Source organism: Anolis carolinensis, chromosome 1, assembly GCF_035594765.1.
Source record: "Anolis carolinensis isolate JA03-04 chromosome 1, rAnoCar3.1.pri, whole genome shotgun sequence".
NCBI classification, from domain to species: domain Eukaryota; kingdom Metazoa; phylum Chordata; class Lepidosauria; order Squamata; family Dactyloidae; genus Anolis; species Anolis carolinensis.
Genome location: NC_085841.1, coordinates 229,477,828 through 229,502,347, shown reverse-complemented (window position 1 = coordinate 229,502,347; position 24,520 = coordinate 229,477,828). Strand labels below are relative to the sequence as shown.

The following is a 24,520-nucleotide window of genomic DNA, read 5'->3' as shown; positions in this document are numbered from 1 at the left end:
AGTCATGGTGCCTCTCTATTCTGCTTTGGTTAGACCTCAGTTGTAATAATGTGTTCAATTCTGGGCACCACAGTTTAAAAGAGATATTGACTGGAGACCATGCCCTATGAGAAGAGTCTTAAAGAGCTGTGTATGTTTAGCCTGCAGAAGGGAAGGTTGAGAGGAGACATGATAGCCATGTATAAATGTTTGAAAATATGTCACAGGAGGAAGGAGCAAGCTTGTTTTCTGCTGCCTTGAAGACTAGGACTCAGAGCAATGGGTTCAAATTACAGGAAATAAGATTCCACCTGAACATTAGGAAAACTTCCTGATTGTAAGAGGTCAACAGTGGAACTCATTTCCCTGGAAGTGGAAGTTCCTTCTCTTAAGGCTTTTAAATAGAGATTGGATTGCCATCTTTCAGGGGTGCTGTGATTGTGCTTTTCCTGCATGGCAGGGGGTTAGACTAGATGGCCCATGTAGTCTCTTCCAACTCTATGATTCTAATGTTTGAGACAGGGAGAGAAACTAGGGAAAGCAGTTTTGGAGTCAACATGGCATAGTGGTTTGAGCATTGGACTATGACTCTTTAAAACAGAGTCCAGATCCCTACTCGACCATGGAAACCTACTAGGTGACCTTGGACAAGTCACAAACTGTACACTTTTACACTGACTGAATAATGTGGGATAAAGTAGCAGAGGAGAAGGCCAATCGAATGTGCACCTGATCACACATCAAGTGCAAGAACTGGAATAATGACCTGGGTGGTACTTACTGGAGAATTCAGTTTCATCCCAGTTCCAGAATCTGCAGTATCCATGGCTTCACAGCATGGAGAATTTGGTTGTTTCCCCAAAGTCCCCTGCCCCAATGCATCCATCCCTTAATTGGTTTTACCATGCAAAGTGGTTTACACCTACACACATTGTAGGCCCTTTTGGAATACCTTGTGATTTGGCTTATCTCGGGTTTTAAAGTCTCTAATGCACATCCATGTCTTTGAGATGCCTTCAATTCACATTAAGAGGTCAATGTAGAGGTGCTCCAAGTCTCAGAAACCCCTGTGATAAGTTTACTTTAGTGTCATAATAAGTTGGAAATTACCTTTAAAGCACAACAACAACAACAGTTGTGTGACCTATTTCGTCTCTTCCATGTCAAGAACAATTCAGAGTCCACAGCAATCCTGCAGCTATTCAGTCAATACATTTCTTTAAAGTCAGATGTCTCTCTGTTTTCCAAGGAAGACTGATACACAATACTAGTTTAATGTTATGGTTGAGCCTTATGGCTCCGATACTGGGAGACGTGGTCGTAAGACTCCTCGGGAGTCAGATTCTCTTGAGGAGCGAGAAAGGAAACGGCTGCGGGACTTATTTGCAGAACCAACTGATGAAGACTCCTTTGAGGGTTTTACCGAGGGAATGGAGGAAGAGATGGTTAGCTCAGAGGAGGATGATATGGAATGGACTCGTGTGAGGGAGGATTTGGGTGCCACCGGCAATGATTGTATGGGAGGCGACTGGGGGGTTGCAGGATTAGACCCGTGGACGAGCTGGAGGGATGGGACGGGATCCACAGCTGGGGATGCTGTGGGGCGTAGTCAAAGGTGTTTTAGTTCTGATGAGGAGGATGATGATGAGGCACCTGGAATTAGGGTAACAGCTGACAGCGATGAGGAGTTGTAAACTGGCATAAAATGGGGTTTAGAATCCAGGGCTAATTGCGTTGGGCAAGGTAATCTGGACGAACGCTTGGGCTCTTGTTGGGAATTTCCTGAAGACGGGTGTGATTCGTTTGCTGAATACGTAAGTTACCAAGGACACTGGGCATAGACGGCGGGAGGAACTGTGTGGGCTTTTCCTGTGCAACTTGTGTTTAATCTTAATAGCTTGGACCTCCGTCGTCTTTTTGACGGACATTAATTGCCTACTCTGGATTGACGCTGGACTGACTGACTGACTGACTGACTACGACCTTGGACTATCCCTTCTGTGATTATCGGTGGAACTGGTGAACTAAAGACGTCTGTACCTGGCCTTCGACCTTCGGACCGGATTGGGACCCCGCTGACTGCTTCTGCCCTGATTGATGTGTTTGGACCCGGAGTTCGCTTGCTGCACGGAGGAGTAACAACTTAGTTAATCAACCACAGCTGTTGAGTAGCAGAGAGTAATCTGCTGCCAGTTATTTATGTTTCATTGAATCTTAGTTTACCAGTTTTTGTTTGTTTTAAGAGCCAGGCTGAAGTAAGCATTTTTGGTTTAACCCGGATTAAACTCCCGTTTAATCCGGTTTATCTTTTGAACTGTTTTTTAGTGTCTTTTCATATTGAAGGCGAGTCTTTGCCTAGCCCTTTGTCTTTTACGGGCATTTTTGGTTCTGTATCTTTAATAAACTGTGTTGAATCTTATCTGGTGGCGTTCTGTCTGTGACATTTAAGGTGTCTGTATGCAGTACTATTGCCAATGTTCAAAAGCAGACTGCTTTTTTAAATTACTACAAAGGAGGAATAGAAATTGTGTGACCCTCTAGGTGTTGATCAGTCGATACTCCCAGTATTCCTCCTCATTGGCTATGCTGGTTGGAGCTGCTGGGACTTGCAGTCCAGCAACATTTGCAGAGCCTCATGATTCCCACCGTTACAGAAAAGTAAATGAAGGAGTGAAGGGAGAACATTTGAACTCTGATTAACATTTGTCTCTCTGTTGTTAATTTAGCAGAGCTCTGCAGTTTTGCCAACCATTTTAAAAATTGCTATACTGTCCATTTTCTTCTGCGATTATCATATTAGATCAAGAAAATGGCTGACTTCATTCAGAAGGTTAAAGTTAAATCGCTTCCTTCTTGATTTAAATGAGGCCTGGCAGGATAATATTTTATCTCACACAGCTTGCTTTTTCATTGGCTCATTTTTCCACAACCGTGTTTGTGCTGCAGTAAAGACGGTTGGCTAGGTTGCAGGAAGGGATGCTGAATCTCCTGTGGGTTTTAGTCTGAACTTTAAAGGAGTAATCCAAAGTGCTGGACCCCAATTGCAAACAGGGTCAGTACTTTGGTTAAACTTTAGAGTGGATTTGCTGCCCCACTGACATCAACCAATAGCTACTTCCAGTCTTGATAGTAAATGAAGAAATTTCAGGGTAGATGTCATGAGAACAAGAGTGACTGCATTCCAAGGCATTTGCTTTCAGCAAAAATAATTTGAGTTGGAATCACTGACCCATTTGCTAAAAGGCTATTGTCTCTCAGCACAATAATCTAATTCTAGCATCCACAGAATGCTCATCCAGCATCACATTTCAATGAGTTGATCGTACTCCTCTCAGTTTTCTTGACTATTGTACAGAGAAATTGGAAATTCCGTGGCATGGATGATTCTGACTGTGGCATTCAATGATATATCTTTATGCTTGGAGATCTTATCTAGCATGACTATGGCCATGGTAAAGAAAATCTTTATTTTTAAAGGTTTATTACCCATTTTTATGTTATATAAAGTATTAGTGTTCATTATTTTTGCTTTGGTTTTTTTTTGTAATATTCAGCAGTAATCTAGCTTTTGTGCTTTCTTTCTTGATTTTCATCAATAGATTGGATATTTTTGCTCTTAATATTGTATCATCTCCATATCTTGAATTATTGATGTTTCTTCCATCCGATTTTGCAACACTTCCTTTAAATCTAATCCTGCATTCCATATGATTTTATTGTTGTTTATTTGTTCAGCCCATGCCAGAACTCCCTGTCAGAAGTCACCACCCCCAGCTTCTTCAAGATCAAGCCAGTCACTTCAAGGATACCATCCATCCATCTTGCCCTTGGTCGGCCTCTCTCCTTTTGCCTTCCATTTTCCTCAACATCAGTATTTTCTCCAAGCTCTCCTGTCTTCTCATTCTGTGGCCAAAGCACTTCATCTTTGCCTCTAATATTATTCACTCCAGTGAGCAGTCAGGCATTATTTCCTGGAGTATGGACTGGTTGGATCTTCCAAGGCACTCTCAGTATTTTCCCCCAACACCACAGTTCAAAAGCATCTATCTTCCTTCGCTTGGTCTCACATCCCTAGGGGAATACCATTGCTTTAACTATGTGGACCTTCGTTGCTAGTGTGTTGTCTCTACTCTTCACTATTTATCGAGATTGGTCATTGCTCTCCTCCCAAGAAGTAAACATCTTCCCATTTCTTGGCTGCAGTCTGCATCTGCAGTAATCTTTGTGCCTGGAAATACAAAGTCTGTCACTGCCTCCACGTTTTCTCCCTATATTTGCCAGTTATCAATCAGTCCAGTTGCCATAATCTTGGTTTTCTTGATGTTTAACTGCAACCCAGCTTTCTTCTTTCACCTTGGAAAGAATAGATATAGGTTTTGTCACTATAACAAGATGTTTCAGTGAAAGAAAACTAATGTTGTACCCCTAGGCTGCATAGGCACCTCAAAACCACACTGGAGCCCCAGAATATAAGCAAACAAGCTGTTTATTGAAAATCATAAGTAAGCACAAGCAAATAAAGTTCAGAGTCAATAAAATGGGTTTAAATCCACAAGAGCAATGTACTAGAAAATCTTAAAACAAGAGTCTAAGAAAGTCACTCAAAAACATAGTCCAAACCAGATCTCGAACTCAGTCCCACGAAAGGCATCAAGAATAGTCCAAACAAGATTCAAGTCCAAGGCATGAGACAAACTGGAACCACAGGAAACAAGACTAGATTTTAGGATCAAACTCCAAGGTAATAGAAATCCAAACAGCAAGGTTACTGGAACATACAACTAGATTCAAAGGCAAAACAAGGCTGGAACTCGAAGCAAAATCAACGGCTGCCAGAATATACAGGAACACTGAGCAAAAACCAGGCATTTAAGGAAAATCCAAGGTCTTTCTTCCATGAGAAAACTTTCTCTCATGAGAAAACTATTCATTAGATCGCTTCAAAGGCAGTCGTTTACTTCTCTGTAAACTCTCTCGTTCCCTTCTTTGATGAGTTATCGTTCCCCTCCTGTCAAACTCATTTTCCTCCTCTAAACTAGAATGTTCATCTGGCACCTGGAGATCTGTTCTTGACTGCTGGGAAGAATGTGGTTCACAATGCCTGCTTGCAACCATTCGGTCTCTGGTCCCACAGTTCACGGGGACAAACTCTGGCTGCATGTCAGGCCCAAACCCAGAGTCCTCTGGCAAAGAAGGTGCAGGGACAATTACTTGCTGAATGGGCCCAATGGGCCCATGCTCAGGCTCAAGCTGAACTACAACAACTAACAAGGTATGTATTGTATGAATTCTAACTTCCATATACCAGACTGTACCAAAGTAGGTTAGTTGAGATGGGCTGGATCTACACTGCCATATAATCTAGTTTCTGAATCCAGATTATCTGATTTGAAGTGGATTATATGAGTCTACTCTGCCATATAATCCAGTTCAAAGCAGATAATCTGGATTCAGAAACTGGATTAAATAGTAATGTAGATGCGGACATAATGCACCACTTCAAAAAGACCACTATCAAATTTAGGCCAGCAAAACTTATTGAAGAAAATATCAGAAGCACACAACAGATTTGCTCTGCTATTTCTGAAAACCTAAAGAAAAGTAAATGTCAAAATAAGGCCAGACTTAAATAGAATAGTCACAGAAGAGCAGTTTATATTTAGAAAAGTCAGCACACAAAATGCAATACAAATACAAAATGTGGAAGGTTAAAGGCTTTTGAGAAATATGTCAGGGACCTTGTGCTTCTGGCTGAATAATGTGCCAGTCAGAAGTGACTGAAGACAGTTACCATTTCTGGCTTTTTATTGGGTTATATCTGGGATTGGTGAGCAAGGAGACAAAGAAGACCTGTGCTGCATTACCAGTAAGCAAAGGAAGGAATCCATCTCTAAGAAATACAATGGCCATAACACTTTACTGAAATATATTTTTATTATTTTATATAACAGTTCACTTCTTCTTTTTAGTTAGTTGTGGTCAGGGCTACTGTGAGATAGCAATAAATACTAAGATAATAAGAAGTGTAACAACCTTTGTTTAAAGGGGCACAATAACACCATCATCAATAGTCAGCTAAAACCATGTCTAAATTCTTACCTTACAATATTGCCTCTTTTTATCTAATCTCTTCTGAAAAACTGTATTTTGGTCTGATATAGAAGCAAATTGCAACCATGAAAAATATGGGGTTTTAGCTAAACCTTGTTGAAAATCCTATCAAATTATGGTACTTTTCTAGTTTCCACTTATTCCAAGTCCATTAATCCTCTCTGCTTCTGAAATTGGTTAATGTATCTCACAAGCCTTTGAGGATGGGAGTCACAAATAAATGAGGATTGGGTTTGGTGCATGTTGCATAAAACTAGGGGTAATTTATTTTGAAATATGTAAAATTAAACTACAACCAGCAGAATTTTTGTACAGAAAATATAATTTTATGTATCTAGAGCAGTGGTTCTCAACCTGGGGTCCCCAGATATTTTTGGCCTACAACTCCCAGAAATCCCAGCCTGTTTACAGCTGTTAGGATTTCTGGAAGTTGAAAGCCAAAAACATCTGGGGACCCCAGGTTGAGAATCACTGGCCTAGAGTAACATTTCTGCATAAGAAATTCTGTTTTCAGTTTTTTTATGCAGAAATGTTATTCTGGGCACATAAATATTATTGGCTTGGTAAATTTGTCTTCACCAGGGAAAATCATGTTCAGTGCAGGAAAGTTGTTATCTATGCAGAAAATTCTCTTTTTCCACAGGTAAGTCCCAGCCATGAAATATAAATTTGGTTATTGCCACCCACATTCCAATAAATTTATTCAGAGCTTGGAATTATTTAGGGCAGATGGAGTATACATCTCAAAAGAAGGTAATCATGATTTCCTAGGAGCTGTTTTGGATAGCCTGGGAATAGAAAGTTGGTGTATACCGTGACACCATTTGGGTGAAGGGCAGATTCTAGGGGCTAGGAAGGAGCTTACCCTTGGGACTGATATTGGGGTTTGCTCTCCCTTCTTGAGTTATGGGTCTTACTGGGTGGGAGGGGGGAGAGTTCCTTAAGTTGCCTTCAAAAATCAGACTGTCTGTAGTGAGCAACATCAATATAATGGATTGCCGCCAGGGTCAGGTATTTTCATCCCAGGGGAGAGCTAACACTTTTTGCTTCTGAATAGATAAGTGAATCCTTTACTTGATATTTTTTTAAAAAAACAAGCCCAAATTTAGTTAAGTCTATTAGGACTCCAGCAGGCATTAGTTAAGTCTATTAGGACTCCAGCAGGTATCCTTTTTAAGAGGCAAACCCAAAGAGCCTGAGCAGAGGCAGTCCAACAATGAGGCGAATTAGGCAGTTGCCTGTGGGGCAAAACATACAGGGGTGCAGTCGAGACTGCTTTTTCTGTTGATTTGTTGTAAAACATGATGTTTTGGTGCTTAGTTTGTAAAATTTTGATGTAATTTGATGTTTAATAGGCTTTCCCTTAATCCCTCCTTATTATCCAACATTTACGCTTATCCAATGCTTTTATTTTTCAGTGATTGGTTTGGGGGGGGGGCAAAATTCTGTTCGCCTACACTTGAAGAATACCTAGGACTGGCTCTGAGCCTGAGACACAGGAGGACATGTTTTCACCCCAGGAGAGACTGTGGAGATTTGTCACAGGTAGACACCTGCCCCAACTAAGACTTCCAACCTGGTTGCTCACCCTCCCTAGCTTGTTTTCTGTGCTTTACTCTTAAATAATGAATATATCAAATAAAGTGGCCCTTATTTGATCCAATAGCAAGTGTCTGGTTTTACTGGGTTGGTCATCAAAATGTTGTTCAGTGCAGGAAAGTTGATTTCTGTGCAGAAAATGCTCTTTTTGTGCAAATGTAGACATGCATATTTATTTTCCATGCAAGCCCTAAACTATGAATAGTCTTTGAAAACTGCAGTTTTCTACAACTATCTCACAGTGAGTAGAAAATGTTAAGATCATTAACTTTTTCCTGTAAGAATGAAATTTACAAAATCATCCATATGTAAAACTTATCTGATGCTGTTATAGTTCCATATTTTGTAAATTCCCCTTTTACTTTCAGAGCTATTGTTTTGTTTTATCCAGTGTCTAACAATTCAGTATCCCCTATCTGATTGCAATTTTCATTATTCCATGCAGAGAGGTCACAAAAAGTATTGGTTTTAAAATTCTGACATGAAATTTTTGGTTTGGTTTTGGTTGACTATTATTTCATAAGACGTAAATACTTCCAGCTATGCAGTTGGCAATTACCATCCTGTGCCCTGTTGTGTGTGTGTGTGTGTGTGTGTGTGTGTTTTTAGTAAAGCCTTTTTCTTTCATTTCTTTTCTGCATGTTTCATTGTCAAATTCCCTGTACAGGTGTTTATATAAAATGTAGAATTTTTTATCCTGGGGGATCAGGAGAAGAGAAAAAATTACCTGTTGGTGATTTTTGTAAAATGAGAGTGTTTATTTGAGGGTCATATTCGAAATCTTACCACAATGAAAATATGTGATACATGTTTCCATCACATTATTAATATTATAGAATGGAAATATGAGATAATATATCGTAATATATCTTCTACTTCATTACTAGCCAGGTCCTGCCATAGAACCTTGTCAACTGGTTCTGTTTCTTGCTTCTTCCTTGACATAATTGCAGTTGCCACATTTTCCTCCAAACTGGAGAAGCTAACACAAGACCCTGGAGGCTATTGCCTGAGGCAGAGATGGCACAGATTTTGTTTATTCCATTACATGTCCCTGGTTCCAGGAAACTTTCATTAGCTTGCCTCAGCTAGAAGAGGAGATGTTTATGCTTATTTAACTACTTTGATGTGAAGGAGCAAAGGGCTTGATGTGCTAGCAACACTAAATAATAATAATAATAATAATAATAATAATAATAATAATAATAATAATAATAATAATAATAATAGACACTTGGGAAGTGTTCGACTTGTGATTTTGTGATACGAAATCCAGCATATCTATCTTGTTTGCTGTGTCATAATAAAATAATACTTTATTTATAACCCGCTGTCATCTCCCCGAGGGGACTCAGAGCAGTTCACATGGGAACCAAGCCTAATCAACAGATAAAACAATATCTGCAGTTCACCTTATCTTTATACAATTTTTTGAAAATAGGAGTATGAAGAAATAACAAACCTGTTTTTAGAGGCCATTATACCAAGCTTTATGGCCAGTTGGTCTCCAATTAATTGGAGATTGCATCAGAAATTCAGTTTGTTTGGAAGTAGTAGATTTACTATAACTGATTTACAAAGTACCTTATTTCAAATATGTTGCAGAATAAGCCAATCATATTTCAACACAGACCATGCCTTTTCTCTTGAATTGTCCTGCTATAATGTTTCTTGAGGAGGTTGCTATCTGCTTACTAAAGCAAGGTAAAAGTCTGTCTTACCTCCTAGCTGGAGTCTGAAGAGTACAAGGAACAGGGTGAATCTATACTGATCTGCTATCCCAGAGCCAATCCGGCATGGCATATGCCAGATCAGGCCCAGGATGGGTCAGACAGGCACCCTCCCAGCCACTGCAGTGGCAGGAGGGAGTCCTGAGCACCCTTTAGTGCCAAATACATTTCAGCATCACTGGTGTCAGAAGCCTCAACTCCAAATACTAGCAAAGTGTTAATCCACAGTCCAAGGCCAAGTCAATAGTCCAACAGAGGTGCAAACATTAACAGAATAACATAATAGAAAATAGAATAACACAATAGAAAAGCTGAATGTCCATTCCAGGGTCATAAGCCAAAAACAAGAATGTTCAGATTACAAGGTTGAATCAGAATCTGTATCTGGGGTGCAAAAGTCAAGAGTTCAAGAAACCCAAGTCACTGCAAGTTGCTTCACCACTGGAAAAAAAAATATTCTGCTTAGCTGGTATTGCAACACCTGACATCCACCGGGAAGCAGCAGCTAATAATGAAAGGACCAAGATAGTGACATCTCTGGCCTATCCCCTGTTTGGATATCAGCTGTGAAATGACCAGCAGGTCTCACATGATTGGTGTCCCCACCAGTCTCAGCATGTGGGATGGGACTGAGCAGGAGTTAAAACAGCCAGCCCCTCCCTGCTGCCTCATATGCTTTTTCGGCAAATGAAGGAGGATTGTCCTTGCAGAGTTTTCTATGTAGCACATGGATGAAGGGTTGAAGGCTACTGGGGGTGGTGTTTGGCTGGCTGAGGATCCTTTTAAGATCTCTCATTTGAATTCCCCAAAAGATCTCTCCTGTCTCCTGGTCTCACCGTCCTTGGCACCCTCAATTTGAAATGAAGGAGGACATCTTTGGTGGCTTCTCTAGGTTCTGGGGCGTTGTTTGGAATTTTCCCCCTTGAGGTTGGAGCAGGGGGACTCTGGTAGAGTTCAAGAATGGCCCCTAGAATAGCCCTCCACTAATAACCATATGTGCCAGCAAGCCATTAAGTGGACTGCCCCAGGGCCTGGTGTTCACCCAAAGGTAGGCAAGGAGATGGTAATGGGGTGATACCTGTCCCTCTGCCATGACCCATTTCTTTGTTGCTCCCCCCAAGTTAGTTTTACTGCCCAGGAGTAGTTTAAATAAGTAAATAAGTGGCCCTTTGTGTCATATTTTGTTGTCTGGTCTCTTATTTCACTGAGGATACTTCAAATCTGGACCAACAGGTCTCTTTATCGAAGTATTACTGTGTTTTCACTACTTTGAGATAACATTATAATGCTTCCCGCATCCCTGACAATTTGTTTAGAATGCTGCCATCTTTGTTTCTCTTCTGTTTTCTTTCTTCACAGCTTCTCACCTTCATGTTCTCCCAACTGGCCTAGCTGTTTTGTTGTTGATTGTTTTTCCTCCTAACTCTGTTTTGGTACTCTTGACTTCACGTTTGGCATTTCAGATGCTAAGTGTATTTCACAGTGCTCTGTAGCTAAGGTATAACAATAGCTTCTAACTTCTGATCATCCCTGTAATTGTTTAATCGTATACAGAAACGAATGTATAACCTGTATCATTCAATTTGTTGAATGATAGAAGTTAGATGATCAAAGGGTTTTTAATGTTTGTGTGTGTGTGTATGTATGTATGTATGTATGTAATAACCCTGCAGTTCTTGGTGTGCATATTGGAGAATAAGTCCCTTTGAACACAAGTGTATTTATTTCTAAGTAAACATGGCCAAATTCCAATGTAATCTTCCTGTGTTTTAAAGTAGGGATTGAAATCATGTTATCGTCCATGTATTCTTGGACTCTGTCCTTGTCATTGGCTGTGTGGTCTATTGGGACTTCTTATATCTCATCTGGAGGATCTAGGATTGCCAGGTGAATAAGAGACAGCTCCGGCACCTTGAATGACTGAGTATAAGAGAGTATTTCAGTAGGTGTTGCTTACATGACACACAATACCTGCTGAAATTTCAATACAACTGTTAAGTAAAGGTAAGGTAAGTTTATGTCTAGTCATATCTGACTCTGGGGTTTGGTGCTCATCTCCATTTCTAAGCTGAAGAGCCAGCGTTGTCTGTAGATGCCTTCTAGGTCATGTGGCCAGCATGACTGCATGGAGCACTGTTACCTTCCTGCAGAAGTGGTACCTATTGATCTACCCACATTTGCATGTTTTTGAACTGCTAGGTTGGCAGAAACTGGGGCTAAAAGTGGGAGCTCACCCCGCTCCCCGGATTTGAAGCACCGACCTTTTGGTCAGGAAGTTAACAGCTCAGTGGTTTAACCCACTGTACCACCGGGGGATCCTTATGACTGTTAAAGATAGAGAAATCCTGACCTGTTTTTTGACCAGACTATCCTAGAAAAGCCACATGACTCCTATAGCCCCAAATGGCTAAGAAACATGGATTTTAAACCCAAATTACTATATTTCATCCTAAATATTAGAACTAGAAAGTGCAGTCCTGCTTTTTAAAAGTGAGTCTGCACTTACAGTTATGGGCAGTAACCAACAGTAGACCTCTACTGGCAATACAGGAGTAAAAGGAAAGACCCAATTGTTTTTTATTTTTATTTTTATACAATAGCCAGAGTTACAGGAGCCATTATTTTGGCACTGCAGTACTAATGCAATGGTGCGTCTAAACCCATATGTCTAAACAAATGTGAATAATCTCCCAAATCACTTCGATGGTTAAGGACACATACAAAAAAAATGTGTAACACGTTTTCACTAGTTAATATTTAAATAATGTTGCCATAAGACACTTGAAAATGATGCTGAAATACAAATCAGGTCCCTTGGTTTGTCTCCTTCAATACTGAAAATAAAAGGTTTGTGTACATCACTGAATGTCTCATTGCAGAATTGTTTGCAGCTGCATAATAGAAATGGCTCCACTGAAAATCATTGTACTTCTCTATGATATTAAAACGTGATGACCTTTTGACCTATTCAGACTATTACTAAATATCATCAGATGTATCATTCTTAAATGTAAGAATTATATCTGAGGATACATGTAGGTTTCAAACGCTTTGCATTGACAGGAGAATCTGTGCATTGCAGTGATCTTTGAAGAAGTGCTTCTTTCTAAAATAAACAAGAACAAAAAAAGTAGCCTTTTATATAAATCAAACATTACAACCTACATTGATTTTTGAAGATGGACAAGGTAGATGTATAATAGTGGAAATCAACAGGAATTGCAAGGTAATGCATTTAATGGCCATTTATGGCCCTGATAATGAGAAATCAATGTTTTGTGAAACTTTGGTCCTCCCTACTTCCCTATATCCCAGGATCTGATCCCTGATTATCTGTTTATCCCAGATTATCTGGCAGTGTAGACTCATATAATCCAGTTCAAAGCAGATAACCTGTGATCAGATCCTGGGATGTAAGGACAGTGTAGAAGGGGCATTTGTGAAGAAAGGCATCTGAACTAGACCTACAAAATCTGATTTGCTTAAGTAATTGGAACAAGGTTATTGATCCTAATATTTATTTGTGTGTGTGTGTGTGTGTGTGTGTGTGTGTGTGTGTGTGTGTGTGTGGCAGATTTCTACAAATATGGCAAATTTAGTAAATACTATAGACATTTTGCCAAAAGAAATTCAGAGCAGAATCTTACCATGATGTCATTGAAACTGAGACATGAATTAAACTCCTTAAACTGGGATAAGCAATACTGGAGAAAACACTTCAAAATAGGGCCAGTCATGTACATCAATATGCACGGGTGTATTATTATTATTATTATTATTATTATTATTATTATTATTATTATTATTATTATTATTATTATTATTATTTGTTACCCACCTCTTCTCTCAGCTTGAAGCACCACCCAGTCCTCAGCTCACTTCTGGGGCTTTACGTGTGATCAGTTTCATGCTAAATTGGCTTCTACCTCTTCTCAGTGTAGATGTGCACATGGCTGAATTTCTATCAACTTCAGGATACATCTATACTAGTGGTTCTCAACCTGTGGGTCCCCAGGTGTTTGGCCTACAACTCTCAGAAATCCCAGCCAGTTTACCAGCTGTTAGGATTTCTGGGAGTTGAAGGCCAAAACATCTGGGGACCCACAGGTTGAGAACCACTGTTGTATACTGTAGAATGAATGCATTTTGACACCATTTTAATGCCATGGCTCAATGCTATGACAATCTGGGTTTTGTAGTTTGGTGAAGCACCAGCACTCTTTAAGCAGAAATCTTGTTAAAACTACAGCTGTCATGATCCCATAGCATTGAGCCATGGCAGTAAAAATGGTGCCAAACTACACTGATTTTACAGTGTAGATGAACCCTTAAATGTAATTGCTGGAGTCGTACAATCAGACTGGTTTACAGTTCCTTCAACTCGTGTCTTGAGTTTTCAATCTGTACTAGGAATTACAGACAATAACATCGGTTACTCTAATGTTTTTCATAGTTTCTGAAAGTCTTCTATAAGCCTTTCTTTTCTTTGCTAACAGTTTGTAAACATACTTTTTCACATTCATAATATCCTTTGAATGTAAAGAAATAAGATCTAATAGTACCTTGGATGCTATTAATAATCAGATCTCATCTTTTCCCAACTGTTCCTATCCTGACCTGTCCAGCTGAGTCAGGGAAAATGGAGGGATAAGTATATGTGGAAAGATAACAGACTACTAGACGTCAGTTAGAATTTTTGTTGTTCACTCATAGTTCCACTGTTATATGCCTCTTGAATAGTGCCGCTATTGTTGTTTCCCTTAAAGAAAAGCATGAAGTATTGCAACTCATTGTAGGTCTTTTGACTTCATTTTGTCCTCATAATATAGACCACACTGGACGATGATTGACAGGTTGTTTCCTTGCTGTGACAGCATACAGTAATATATCACTGATTCATTCAACTTTATAGTGAGTGTTGTGTTCTTCTTGTTGTTAAATGCCTTGTCAAAGAGACATGTATGAATTTCACATCTTCTCTCTTTTAGGGGTGTCCATGGCCACTTCAATGGTAAACGTCCTTGGGCTTTAGGAGATGAGTGCATTGTGGAACTAATGGCTAATATTGTGGGTAAGTAAAGAAAATTTTGCAACATTCTTTTCCTCCTATAAGTTTTGAAATCTAAAATAAGAAACTTTAGAACATAGAATTTTCATCCAAATATGTCTGCTTTTCCCCTTCCCCGATTGCTTCTTAGTAAGCATGGGATGCAATACATTTTAAAGCTCTGAAGAAAAGATTTAACACAGGGCAGTAATATATGACTAAATATAGATCACAAAACTAATTGCAATGTTGGGTTCTGGGATCACCATAAACTATTTAGGCTAACATATGAAGCCAAAGTAAACTTGGCACCTTTACAAATGTCTTTTAATGTCGAAGTAAATCAGTGATCGGTCCTTTTGATTTCAGAGCAATGAATGCCAGTTACACGATAATATTTGTAATTGCAATGGACAGAGCCAAATGTTTACAAAGGATTGATAGTAAAGAATTTGATTAAAATGTGGGCTGATGCTACCTGTCAAATTGTCTGTAGAAAATGAAGGAAAAGAAGAGGACATGGGTGGTGTGAATAACTGCGCCGCTCTCATTTTCATGTGAAATATTCAGTACATGACAGTGATACAACTATGTTCCTCAGAGTAGTTACAAAATAAAATATATTGCCATTTATAAATCACTGTACTATGAAAATGTAGTAGCCATAATAGAAGTACAGGTATATTTCAATTAATGAAGTAGATGTGTTTCCAAGCACTACATCTTCACCAGAAAATGTGGTAACAGAGAAAGAAATAGCAGGGAAAGAATAGGATTCTTATGCCACAAAAAATCGTCCAAGATAAACCTGACCTGATTGTTTTATTTCATACATGCATACTATTAGTTTTGAATTTTAAAAACCTATATCAGGTAGCCTTGTGAGAGTAAAAATAAAAGCAAATTGGAGCTTCTAGAGACCGCTAGAAGATTTCTTCCCAAAGGCATACCTTCCCTAATATAAGAGGCCAAACTTACAGATTTATGCTTTAAAAATAGATTTGGGGTAGCATACAGAAAGAGGATAAGAAGGAAAATGCAAGGGGCTGAAGAAGGACATGGAAAGCTTTCATAAAAATGACCTTCATAGACAGAGGGTTTGTTGACTGAGGTTTGCCCGTATGGCCTTGGAGGAGCAATTGAAAAACAGACATATACAGTATTCTGCTTTAAAAAAGTTAGGTAAAGTGTGTGTGTATGTGTGTGTGTGTGTACCCCAAATGTATATTATTGGCTGCTCGTTTGCCAATGAAATTCTTTCTCACTGGACCTTCAGGCCCAAGTGGTGGAAAATTGTGAACTTGTATTAAGAAACGCCATGAAATTTTTTGATATGGCCTCTGTGCACATCCTACCATATTTATTCAGATATCATAAGTGACCCATGTGAAGGATGACCAGGAGCCATCTAGACAGGCTCATCTCTCATGACCTGGTTGTTTTACTGGAAGTGTCCAAACAGCACCACTGGTAAAACCGAATAAATTCGGAACAATTAAACACCTGGTAAAATTAATTATACACCTGGTAAGATATGGATCTTATGGTAAGATCTGGGTCCTACCAGGTGTGTGCCCTGTGTGAATTGGGTCCAGGGACTGCATGATGCGATCCCCGGGCCCAATCCACACAGCTATCTCGGTTTTTCGTGCTCCAGGAGCCTGAAAAATGGAGAGGACAACCCCCTCCCTCCAAACCCCAAATTTAGGCCCCAAAACTTACCTAAAAGCAAATGACAGACATGGGGCTTGCTTACAAAATTCTCCTGGAGTGCCAAAATGACACATGAGGAGAAGGGTGCGGGGAATGAGGGAACTTTGTAAGCAGGCCCCATTGCCTGGCAGCTGATTTCAGCTAAGTTTTAGGGTCTACATTTGGGGATTTGGGGTGTGGCTGACTGCTATTCTGATTACAATTGGGATAGCATCTAGATACTCGGGAAGGAAAATCCAGGGTTTGGAGTGGGGACTCCAATGGGGGCAAAAAAGTTTATTTTAACATGTTTTTACCGCATTTACCTGCTGTCTGGAAGCACCCCAGCATAGAAGATCCATATCCCCTGTTGTGATTAAGGAGCTCAATACTACTAAAATCATGCATAAATTGGGTATCATTTCTATTAAAACAAATGTTTCAAATCCTTGCTACTCCTTATCCATGGTATTTGTAAAATAAAAATATGTGACAATTCAGAGAAGCCTACAATGTGGCCTTTTTATTGCTGTTTTGTTTCAGCTCTGCCAAATTAGAATACAAGTAGGACCATCATAATTAGGAACAAGTAACTTTGCTGGGTTGGCAGCAGAGTTTATTTTTCTTCTGTCAAGTGAAAATTCATGGGATTGTTGTCCTGTTCTAGTTAGACTATATTTATCTACAACAGGAAGATAAATGTGGTAATTTGAAGGCCACATTCCGGCTGTGTTGGAAAGGGGAAAATGCATATCACTTAAATATATTCCTGAGAGATCATTCATATCTAACAGATCTGAGTTTAATTTCTTCAGTTGTGTTATGTATGTTGACCTTCACATGTATATATATTCAAATCTCTTGCTCCATTTTACAAAGTCTTTTTATGAGACCCCAGTACATCCATACATTTTCTTGTTTTCTGGTGTAGTTGGATGTTTTATTGCACCATTGGCGCTGGGAGGATAATGAAGGCAGTTGCAGTAGCACATCTGCAGTAAACAATGAAATAGAGCTTAATCTGGGAAAGAATGAGGTTCTATTCTGCAGCTGTGTGTGCTTATCTGCAACATGCAAGGGAAACAGCTACCCCTAGATTCATTTATGAACACGTGTGAATAGCACACAGGAAGAAAACAAGAAAGCAGATTAGCCTGCCACACCAACTCCCCTGGCATATTGATAAAGCTTAGATCTAAGAGTTTTGGCACCAGAATGGAAATTAAAACAAAAGTGAAAGATGCAAAAAGAGAAAAATTTTGGAAGAAGCATTTGTATTTTTCAGGTTCACAATTCTTTTGGTTACTTATTCAAAGCTTTCATTTTACAGGTATGTATTCTTAGCTTTGAAGAAAAAGCTTTCTGAAAAAAGTTGAACTGCTCTTTTTTTGTGGTTTAGAAACCCATCCTTATACTTTCCATATTGTTTCTCTTTCTGGTACCAGTAACACCCAGAAACAAATCTACTTTGTTAACTAAGGTCTATATATACAGTATGTGAGAGGTGTAAGTGTGTTTCTTCAAACTGCTATCAATCTATGGCAAGCCCATATCATAAACTTGTCTCAGATAAGGAATACTCAGGGTTGGTTTTGCCAATTCCTATTTATACTGTAATTCCTGTGCGGTTCACTCATACATACCAACCACATAGATCAGGAATTGCATGTGTGCATGTATTTGTATAAGCAGTATTCGTTGTGTTGTTGCTTATTCTTTCAGTCACTTCCGACCCTTCGTAACCTCATGGACCAGCCCATGCCAGAGCTTCCTAGTGGCCGTGGCCACCCCCAAGTCCTTCAAGGTCAAGCCAGTCACTTCAAGGATACCGTCCATCCATCTTGCCCTTGGTCGGTCCCTCTTTCTTTTTCCTTCAATTTTCCCCAGCATCATTATCTTCTTCAAGCTTTCCTGTCTTCTCATGATGTGGCCAAAGTACTTCATCTTTGCCTCTAATATCCTTCCCTCCAGTGAGCAGTCAGGCATTATTTCCTGGAGTATGAACAGTATTCCTTACTTGCCCACTATATAAAGGTGTTTCTTTGAACGCTTGCTAGAACCATGGTCTCAGTGAACATTGAAGTTAAGTACAGAATATATCAGGAGGTGTGAAATTGATAGTCTTGGAATATTGCTTGTCTAATGCTTTATTTAGGTCAGGGCAGGCAACTGTGGATGTCTAGATTTTGTTGGATTTCATCTTTCATCAAGCCTAACATGCAAAGTCAGCAGGGAGAGATGCTGGGGCATCACAATTGACCACTTTTGATTGAAAGTCAGAACTGTCCAGCTGTTTGGGGACTGTTATTCTGAGCTTTAGAAAGTCTGTTGTTTCCACAGTCCACTTTCAAAGCAAATGTCCTACAGAAAATAGCAATGCTAACCAAAAAGAAAGAAAGGCAGAAAGAGTAGCAAAACAAGAAACGAAACAATTACTGGCTGTGAATGTAACATGAGAAAATTTAATGTAAAATCTGCTAGACAGCCAATAAATCTGCTTTACACTTTGCTTGTTCCCTTGGTCAGAAAAAAGAGGAAGTTATTTTTAGATCTGGGACCTAGATATGTGGCTAAACATAACACTACTCCTCAAGCAAAGAACAGAGTAAAGTAAAGTTTGCTAAGTTTTTCTTTCACCCTGTGTTTTGATTTTTTACAGATATGAGCAGAAGTTAGAATTAATAGGGACATAATTAATTCTCAGCCTCTGTCTCTCTTGCACATATACACACACACATTAACACAGAGAATCTCAGTTTAGCACTATCCTTCACCAATTATCTTTTGCAAAGGTTTTAATATCCAGCATTGTGTTTCTGTATGCAGAAGACTATTTGTATTCACTTGACTGGGTGTCATGTTTTGATCTCTCTATAAAAGAAACTATGAATAAAGATCTGCACATAGCTAACCTGTTTTCCTGCACTTTGGGCAATATTTCATAGCTGTCTTGCATACCAGAGGCTCTTAAGTCTGTTGTCATGTCTGTGCCATCATGACATTTCTCCCCTACCTGTACAGTCAGGAACCCCCCCCCCCCCCCCAAAATGATTCAAAAACTGAGTTGCAAAGTGTGATTTGGCAGGAAGCTTCTAGGTCTTAGCAGGATTTTATTGTGGCAAAATTCACTTTATTGATTTTACAACATGTTAATGAGCTCTCTTTTTTTCTAAACAAGAACAAATTACCTTTTGAATTCCAAATTGTGGTCCCATTATGATGGCAGTCTCAACAGGGTAATGACATCTTTTGCATTCAGGTAGAAAAAGAAAATGCAAAGAGGACAAATACAAGATAAAACACTATTAAAATAATCTTTGTTTAGTGTAGTATTAAACATGAATATACATTCTTTCCAATGATATGTAGGGGAAAAAAAGTATTTCCGTTCCTTTGGCAGGTTAATGTGAGAAAATAAATATTTTTAGGTTGTTTTGTTTTTAATGCTTAACATTTTATAGAGGAATTGGAACTGTTAGAGCTGGTTCTGCAAAACACAAAGTGAGTGTTGTCTTTGGGGATTTATTCAGGAATAGAATAAAGGTAGTAAATGGCTTTTCCTTTGGCCATTTAAAGCTTTACGACTCTGTAACACCTTGCTTATTAAACAAGAGCACATTTCCTTTTTAAATGAAGGCATCAACAGTAAATACATTGTGAATGCAAAATCAAGGTCAACCGAGACCCAGATTCTCCAACTTTTTCCCTGCCCCAATTTCTGCATTGAACAACCTGGAAACATAACTCAACTCTCTCACCCTCTGCCTTCCCCGCTGCACTCTGCTTCTGCTCCATCTACTCCACTTCATTAATATACTACAACCTTGACAATAACATCTTCTGATGGAATACGATTAACTCCATTGCCCATCTTGTACCACTGAAGAGGGGATGAATACCAAACTGACTTATAATGACTGAACAATGAGAATTATTTGAAGTACTCAAACTTGGAGCTTTTTTTTTTTTTTTTGCATACTGATATTGCTTTCCCCCATCATTTTCCACTTCCTTTTGCTTCCTACACACTTGGAAAGAATGTGTCTTCTGTTGCACTCACAATCTGTCTACCACAATCATAGTCTTCCCTGAAACCATAGAGAATATAGTTGTAGAAGCATCAGAAGTTTTGCTTTTTCCCCATCACTAAGAAGATTTATCAGGTAGGACATAATGTGGGCCTGTGCTGTCCAAGATCTGCACTACTGAGTAATGAGACTGGGAGAGCAAACTTCATTTTGTCTACTGGATCCCTGTCTTTGAATATTGTAATAGATTAATTGGATCACAGAAGCGTCATTTCCGAAAGGTAGTGCAGGCTATAAAGGATAATGATTTTCCTAGAGCACAGATAAGGTTTGTTTAGTGGGCACCAAAATCCAATAAAGAAAAGCTTTTAATAAATATATCATTTACAAGAGAGCAAGACTTACATGACAAATGTGGTGTCATATTCAATATAGGATATTGGCACAACTCTAAAGGTGAACTTCAGATTAACCATTTATTTTTGTTCTGAGGTTTTGGCTATAAATGAAAGAAAAGTAGTTCTATGTATACTCTGGATATAATTTGGAAGAGGATCAGCCAGATTATAAAAAGGACAGGATCTAGGACTTCCATTTAGCTACCTCACCCATTTTAGGTTCATTGAGCTATCATAGGTCGTCAGCTTCAGAGGCCAAACACTACATACTCTCATGGTCTCTAATGGAATGGGAGAAGGCAGATAACTCTTGTTATGATACTTGCTTGAACAATAGGTTTCAACACACATCTGCAAAGGTACATCCCTAGGCAATAAATCCTTTCAGGATGCCTGAGGACTATTTAGTTCAAATGAATTAGAGCCACTGCAATTCTGTCTCTGGTATTTTGGAGAAAATGCTGCCGTCTCTCAAAGAGACTTGGCCCAGAGACTAGCATGTTAACTGAAATGCACAGAAAAAGCGCTGGATAACATAGTGCCCTCATAAGATACTTGAGAGGCAGCAGTGGCAAGAACACCACTTTCCCAGAAAAGAGTTTTATTGACAAAATATAACAAAACGGCACGTAACTGTTGAAAGCTGTCCAAAAGACAAGAGGGAGAGAGACAGGAAGGGTGAAAAGTGATGCTTCCAAGCAGCAGGTTGCATAGTGGTTATTTCAGCTTTTTGTGGAAAGCAAAGGAGGGGGAATTAGAGTGAGAACTGAAAAGCTGGTAATTGAAAAAGTTGTAGGTTTCTTTTGTTCTCTTCTGTCTAAAGCATAGTAAGGGAGAGCAAAGATCCTCAGAGTCAGGAGAAACTAAGAAGAAAACAAAACAGAAATTGTATTGTCGAAGGCTTTCATGCCCGGAATCACTGGGTTGCTGTGAGTTTTCCAGGCTGCATGGCCATGTTCCAGAAGCTTTCTCTCCTGACACTTTGCCCACATCTGTGGCAGGCATCCTCAGAGTTTGTGAGGTATGCTGGAAACTAGGCAAGGTCCAGGGTGGGAGAATGAACTCTGAAGATGCCTGCCACAGATGTGGGCGAAACGTCAGGGGAGAAAGCTTTTGGAATATACAGCTTGAAAGACTCACAGCAACCCCCCCAAAAAAAAGAAATTAAAAATAGAGTCTTTCTTCATGATGGACAGACCTACTGAAACTGGAATTACAGAAAGGAAACGCTCAAGGCCGAGTGTCTAGGATTAATTAGGCTGTATTTTGGCTGGAATCACCTACCATTCTTATCCTGAGATGCAAGAATGGGTTCCCAATGCACAGAAGCTATGAACCATCCTTTGTCCATTACTGTGTAGATTTACAGCAAGAAATTCCATATACTTTTTCTCCTACCAGGTTGCTAGATCCTTATATTGTTTTCCCAAAGTATGGCCTTGTGGGGGTTTGTGGAAGAACATACAAAAGAGTGATAGAGTTGTGCTGGCCTGTCTTTGTCAAAATAAGAAAGACCATAAACAGAATTGAGAAGCCATGTCCTTCAAGAGAGAAGGTCAAAATGACCTACAGTTGAAAGAAATATGGCAGAGCTTTCAACAAAGTGAAGATTGGAGAAACGTTTTCATAGTGATTTAAAATGAAGGTAATTGTAGACTGGATATAAGAGAGAGAGAGGAGGGCAGGGTAGCAGACTATGCCAGGATGAAGAAGGTAGGGATTTTTCAAAATGGTTGGGGAAAGGCAGGATTTGGAGGTGGGCGCAATAAGAAAAAAGCAACAGGACTTCAGGCATGGTTGACACATGAAGCAACTGATGTGGCAAAACAGCCCTTACATTCTGCCACATTAAATTGCAGCTAAGGGAATGCATAATTGAAGCTTCTCTCTCTCTCTCTCTCTCTCTCACACACACACACACACACACACACACACACAAGCTGTGTATACCTTTGTGTGTTCAAGCACATAGAAAACCAGTTGCTCTGGAGGATAATTCAACTGTAACTTTCTTCCCAATATTACATTTTATCATCCACTTTCCCATACAAAATCATTTAGCTATGAAAAGTAGGATGTTGTAGAGAGGTTGCAGTGACAGTCCAAGGTTATGAAGGAGGGGAAAAAATCAGTAAAGTAAAAACTTGGCTTAACCTTAGCCCTGCCCTGATAAGAGATTAATAGAGGGAGGAATATAAAGAACTTGGCCCTAAATATTTAGCGGGGGTGGGTGAAATTTTGTTGCAGTTAAAGTTGAGGGTCTAGCATTTACCGGGATGTATAAGATGGTCAAGTGTTTTCAATGCTTTATTTCCTCTTTCATTGAACTTATATAAAGTGTCCTCACACTGCTCATAGTAGCATTTCTGCCACCACCACCCAACAACGATACTTCCTAGATGAAGAGGAAGTAACAGAAGAAAACTATGTAATGGACAACCATTCTGTGAAATGTGCTTGTCAGAGAGAAGCTCTGGAATGAGATGCATATTCTGGGGCCGGGCTGTGGCGCAGGCTGTTGAGTAACCAGCTGCAACAAATCACTCTGACCAAGAGGTCATGAGTTCGAGGCCAGCTCGGAGCCCCGTGTTTGTCTTGTCTTTGTTCTATGTTAAGGCATTGAATGTTTGCCTTATATCTGTAATGTGATCCGCCCTGAGTCCCCTTCGGGGTGAGAAGGGCAGAATATAAATACTGTGAATAAATAAATAAATAAATATTGGATTAAAAGGAGAAGTTATACAAGGAAGGTCTGCATTTTTGCCAGAATTTCTGTTTCTTACTTTTTTCCATGGTGGTTTATTTTCCCTACGTCCTGCACCCCCCCCCCCCAACACACACACACAATGACTAGAAAATGAGCCACTAAATGTTAGCAGATACTTCCGGCGACGGAAGAGTAGATCATCCTTCTCTATGTGTCTGACTGGAGTCCATTCCATCTTTCTCTGTGTTGGCAGTCTCGTTCTAAAATAAATTCAGGAGCAGGGATTTTGGGCATCTCCTAGATGGTGTGGAACAAATCTCTGAACAGTGTTTGCCAAACTTTTCCAATGTCTTTCCTCGCCTCCCTTGGTATAGTGATTTTTAGCAGAAAGACACTTTTAGTGAACTTTATATAAGTAAAGGAAAAGGTGTTCACTTTTATTTAATTATTTGAATAATACCTGGTCTTTTGCTTTAGATGAAGGTCATCTACTTTTTTGAAATCAGTGACACATGGAAGTTTTGTCATTTGGACAACAACATATGTGCAATGTTTGAACTATGGGACTGTCAGAGCTTTTGCTCCACACAAATGGATTAAAAGTACACATGCACACCACAATGTTTTTGCCTACTTCACTCTGGATAGTGTAATCCCCATATAAGGATGCAGTTCTTCATTAAGCTTTTTCTTGGTGGTAACAATGAACAATTTAAGCAGTTTGGTCAGACCATGCCTGGAATACTGTGTCAAATTCTGGGCACCACAATTTACTGGAGATGTTGACAAGCTGGAATGTGTCCAGAGGAGAGCGACTAAAATGATCAAGAGTCTGGAGAACAAGCACTGCGAGGAGTGGCTTAAAGAACTGGGCATGTTTAGCCTGCAGAAGAGAAAGCTGAGAGGAGACATGATGAGGGCCATGTATATATATGTGAGAGGAAGTCATAGGAAGGAGGGAGCAAGCTAGTTTTCTGCTGCCCTGGAGACTAGGACATGGAACAACGGCTTCAAACTACAGGAAAGGAGATTCCACCTGAACATTAGGAGGAACTTCCTCACTGTGAGAGCTGTTTAGCAGTGGAACTCTCTGCCTCGGCATGTGGTGGAGGATCCTTCTTTGGAGGCTTTTAAACGGAGGCTGGATGGCCACATGTCGGGGATGCTTTGAATGCGATTATCCTGCTTCTTGGCAGGGAGTTGGACTGGATGACCCATGAGGTCTCTTC

At 39.7% G+C, this 24,520-nt stretch overlaps 1 protein-coding gene across 1 annotated transcript in view; it reads left to right on the top strand.

Moving 5' to 3' along the window:
• kynu (kynureninase) overlaps window positions 1-24,520 on the top strand; it is a 146,886-nt gene that overhangs the window by 39,638 nt on the left and 82,728 nt on the right. The window contains exon 4 of the mRNA XM_003215097.4: window positions 14,408-14,490. Coding sequence (XP_003215145.2) covers window positions 14,408-14,490 — 83 coding nt within the window. The remainder of the gene's footprint in view (window positions 1-14,407; window positions 14,491-24,520) is intronic.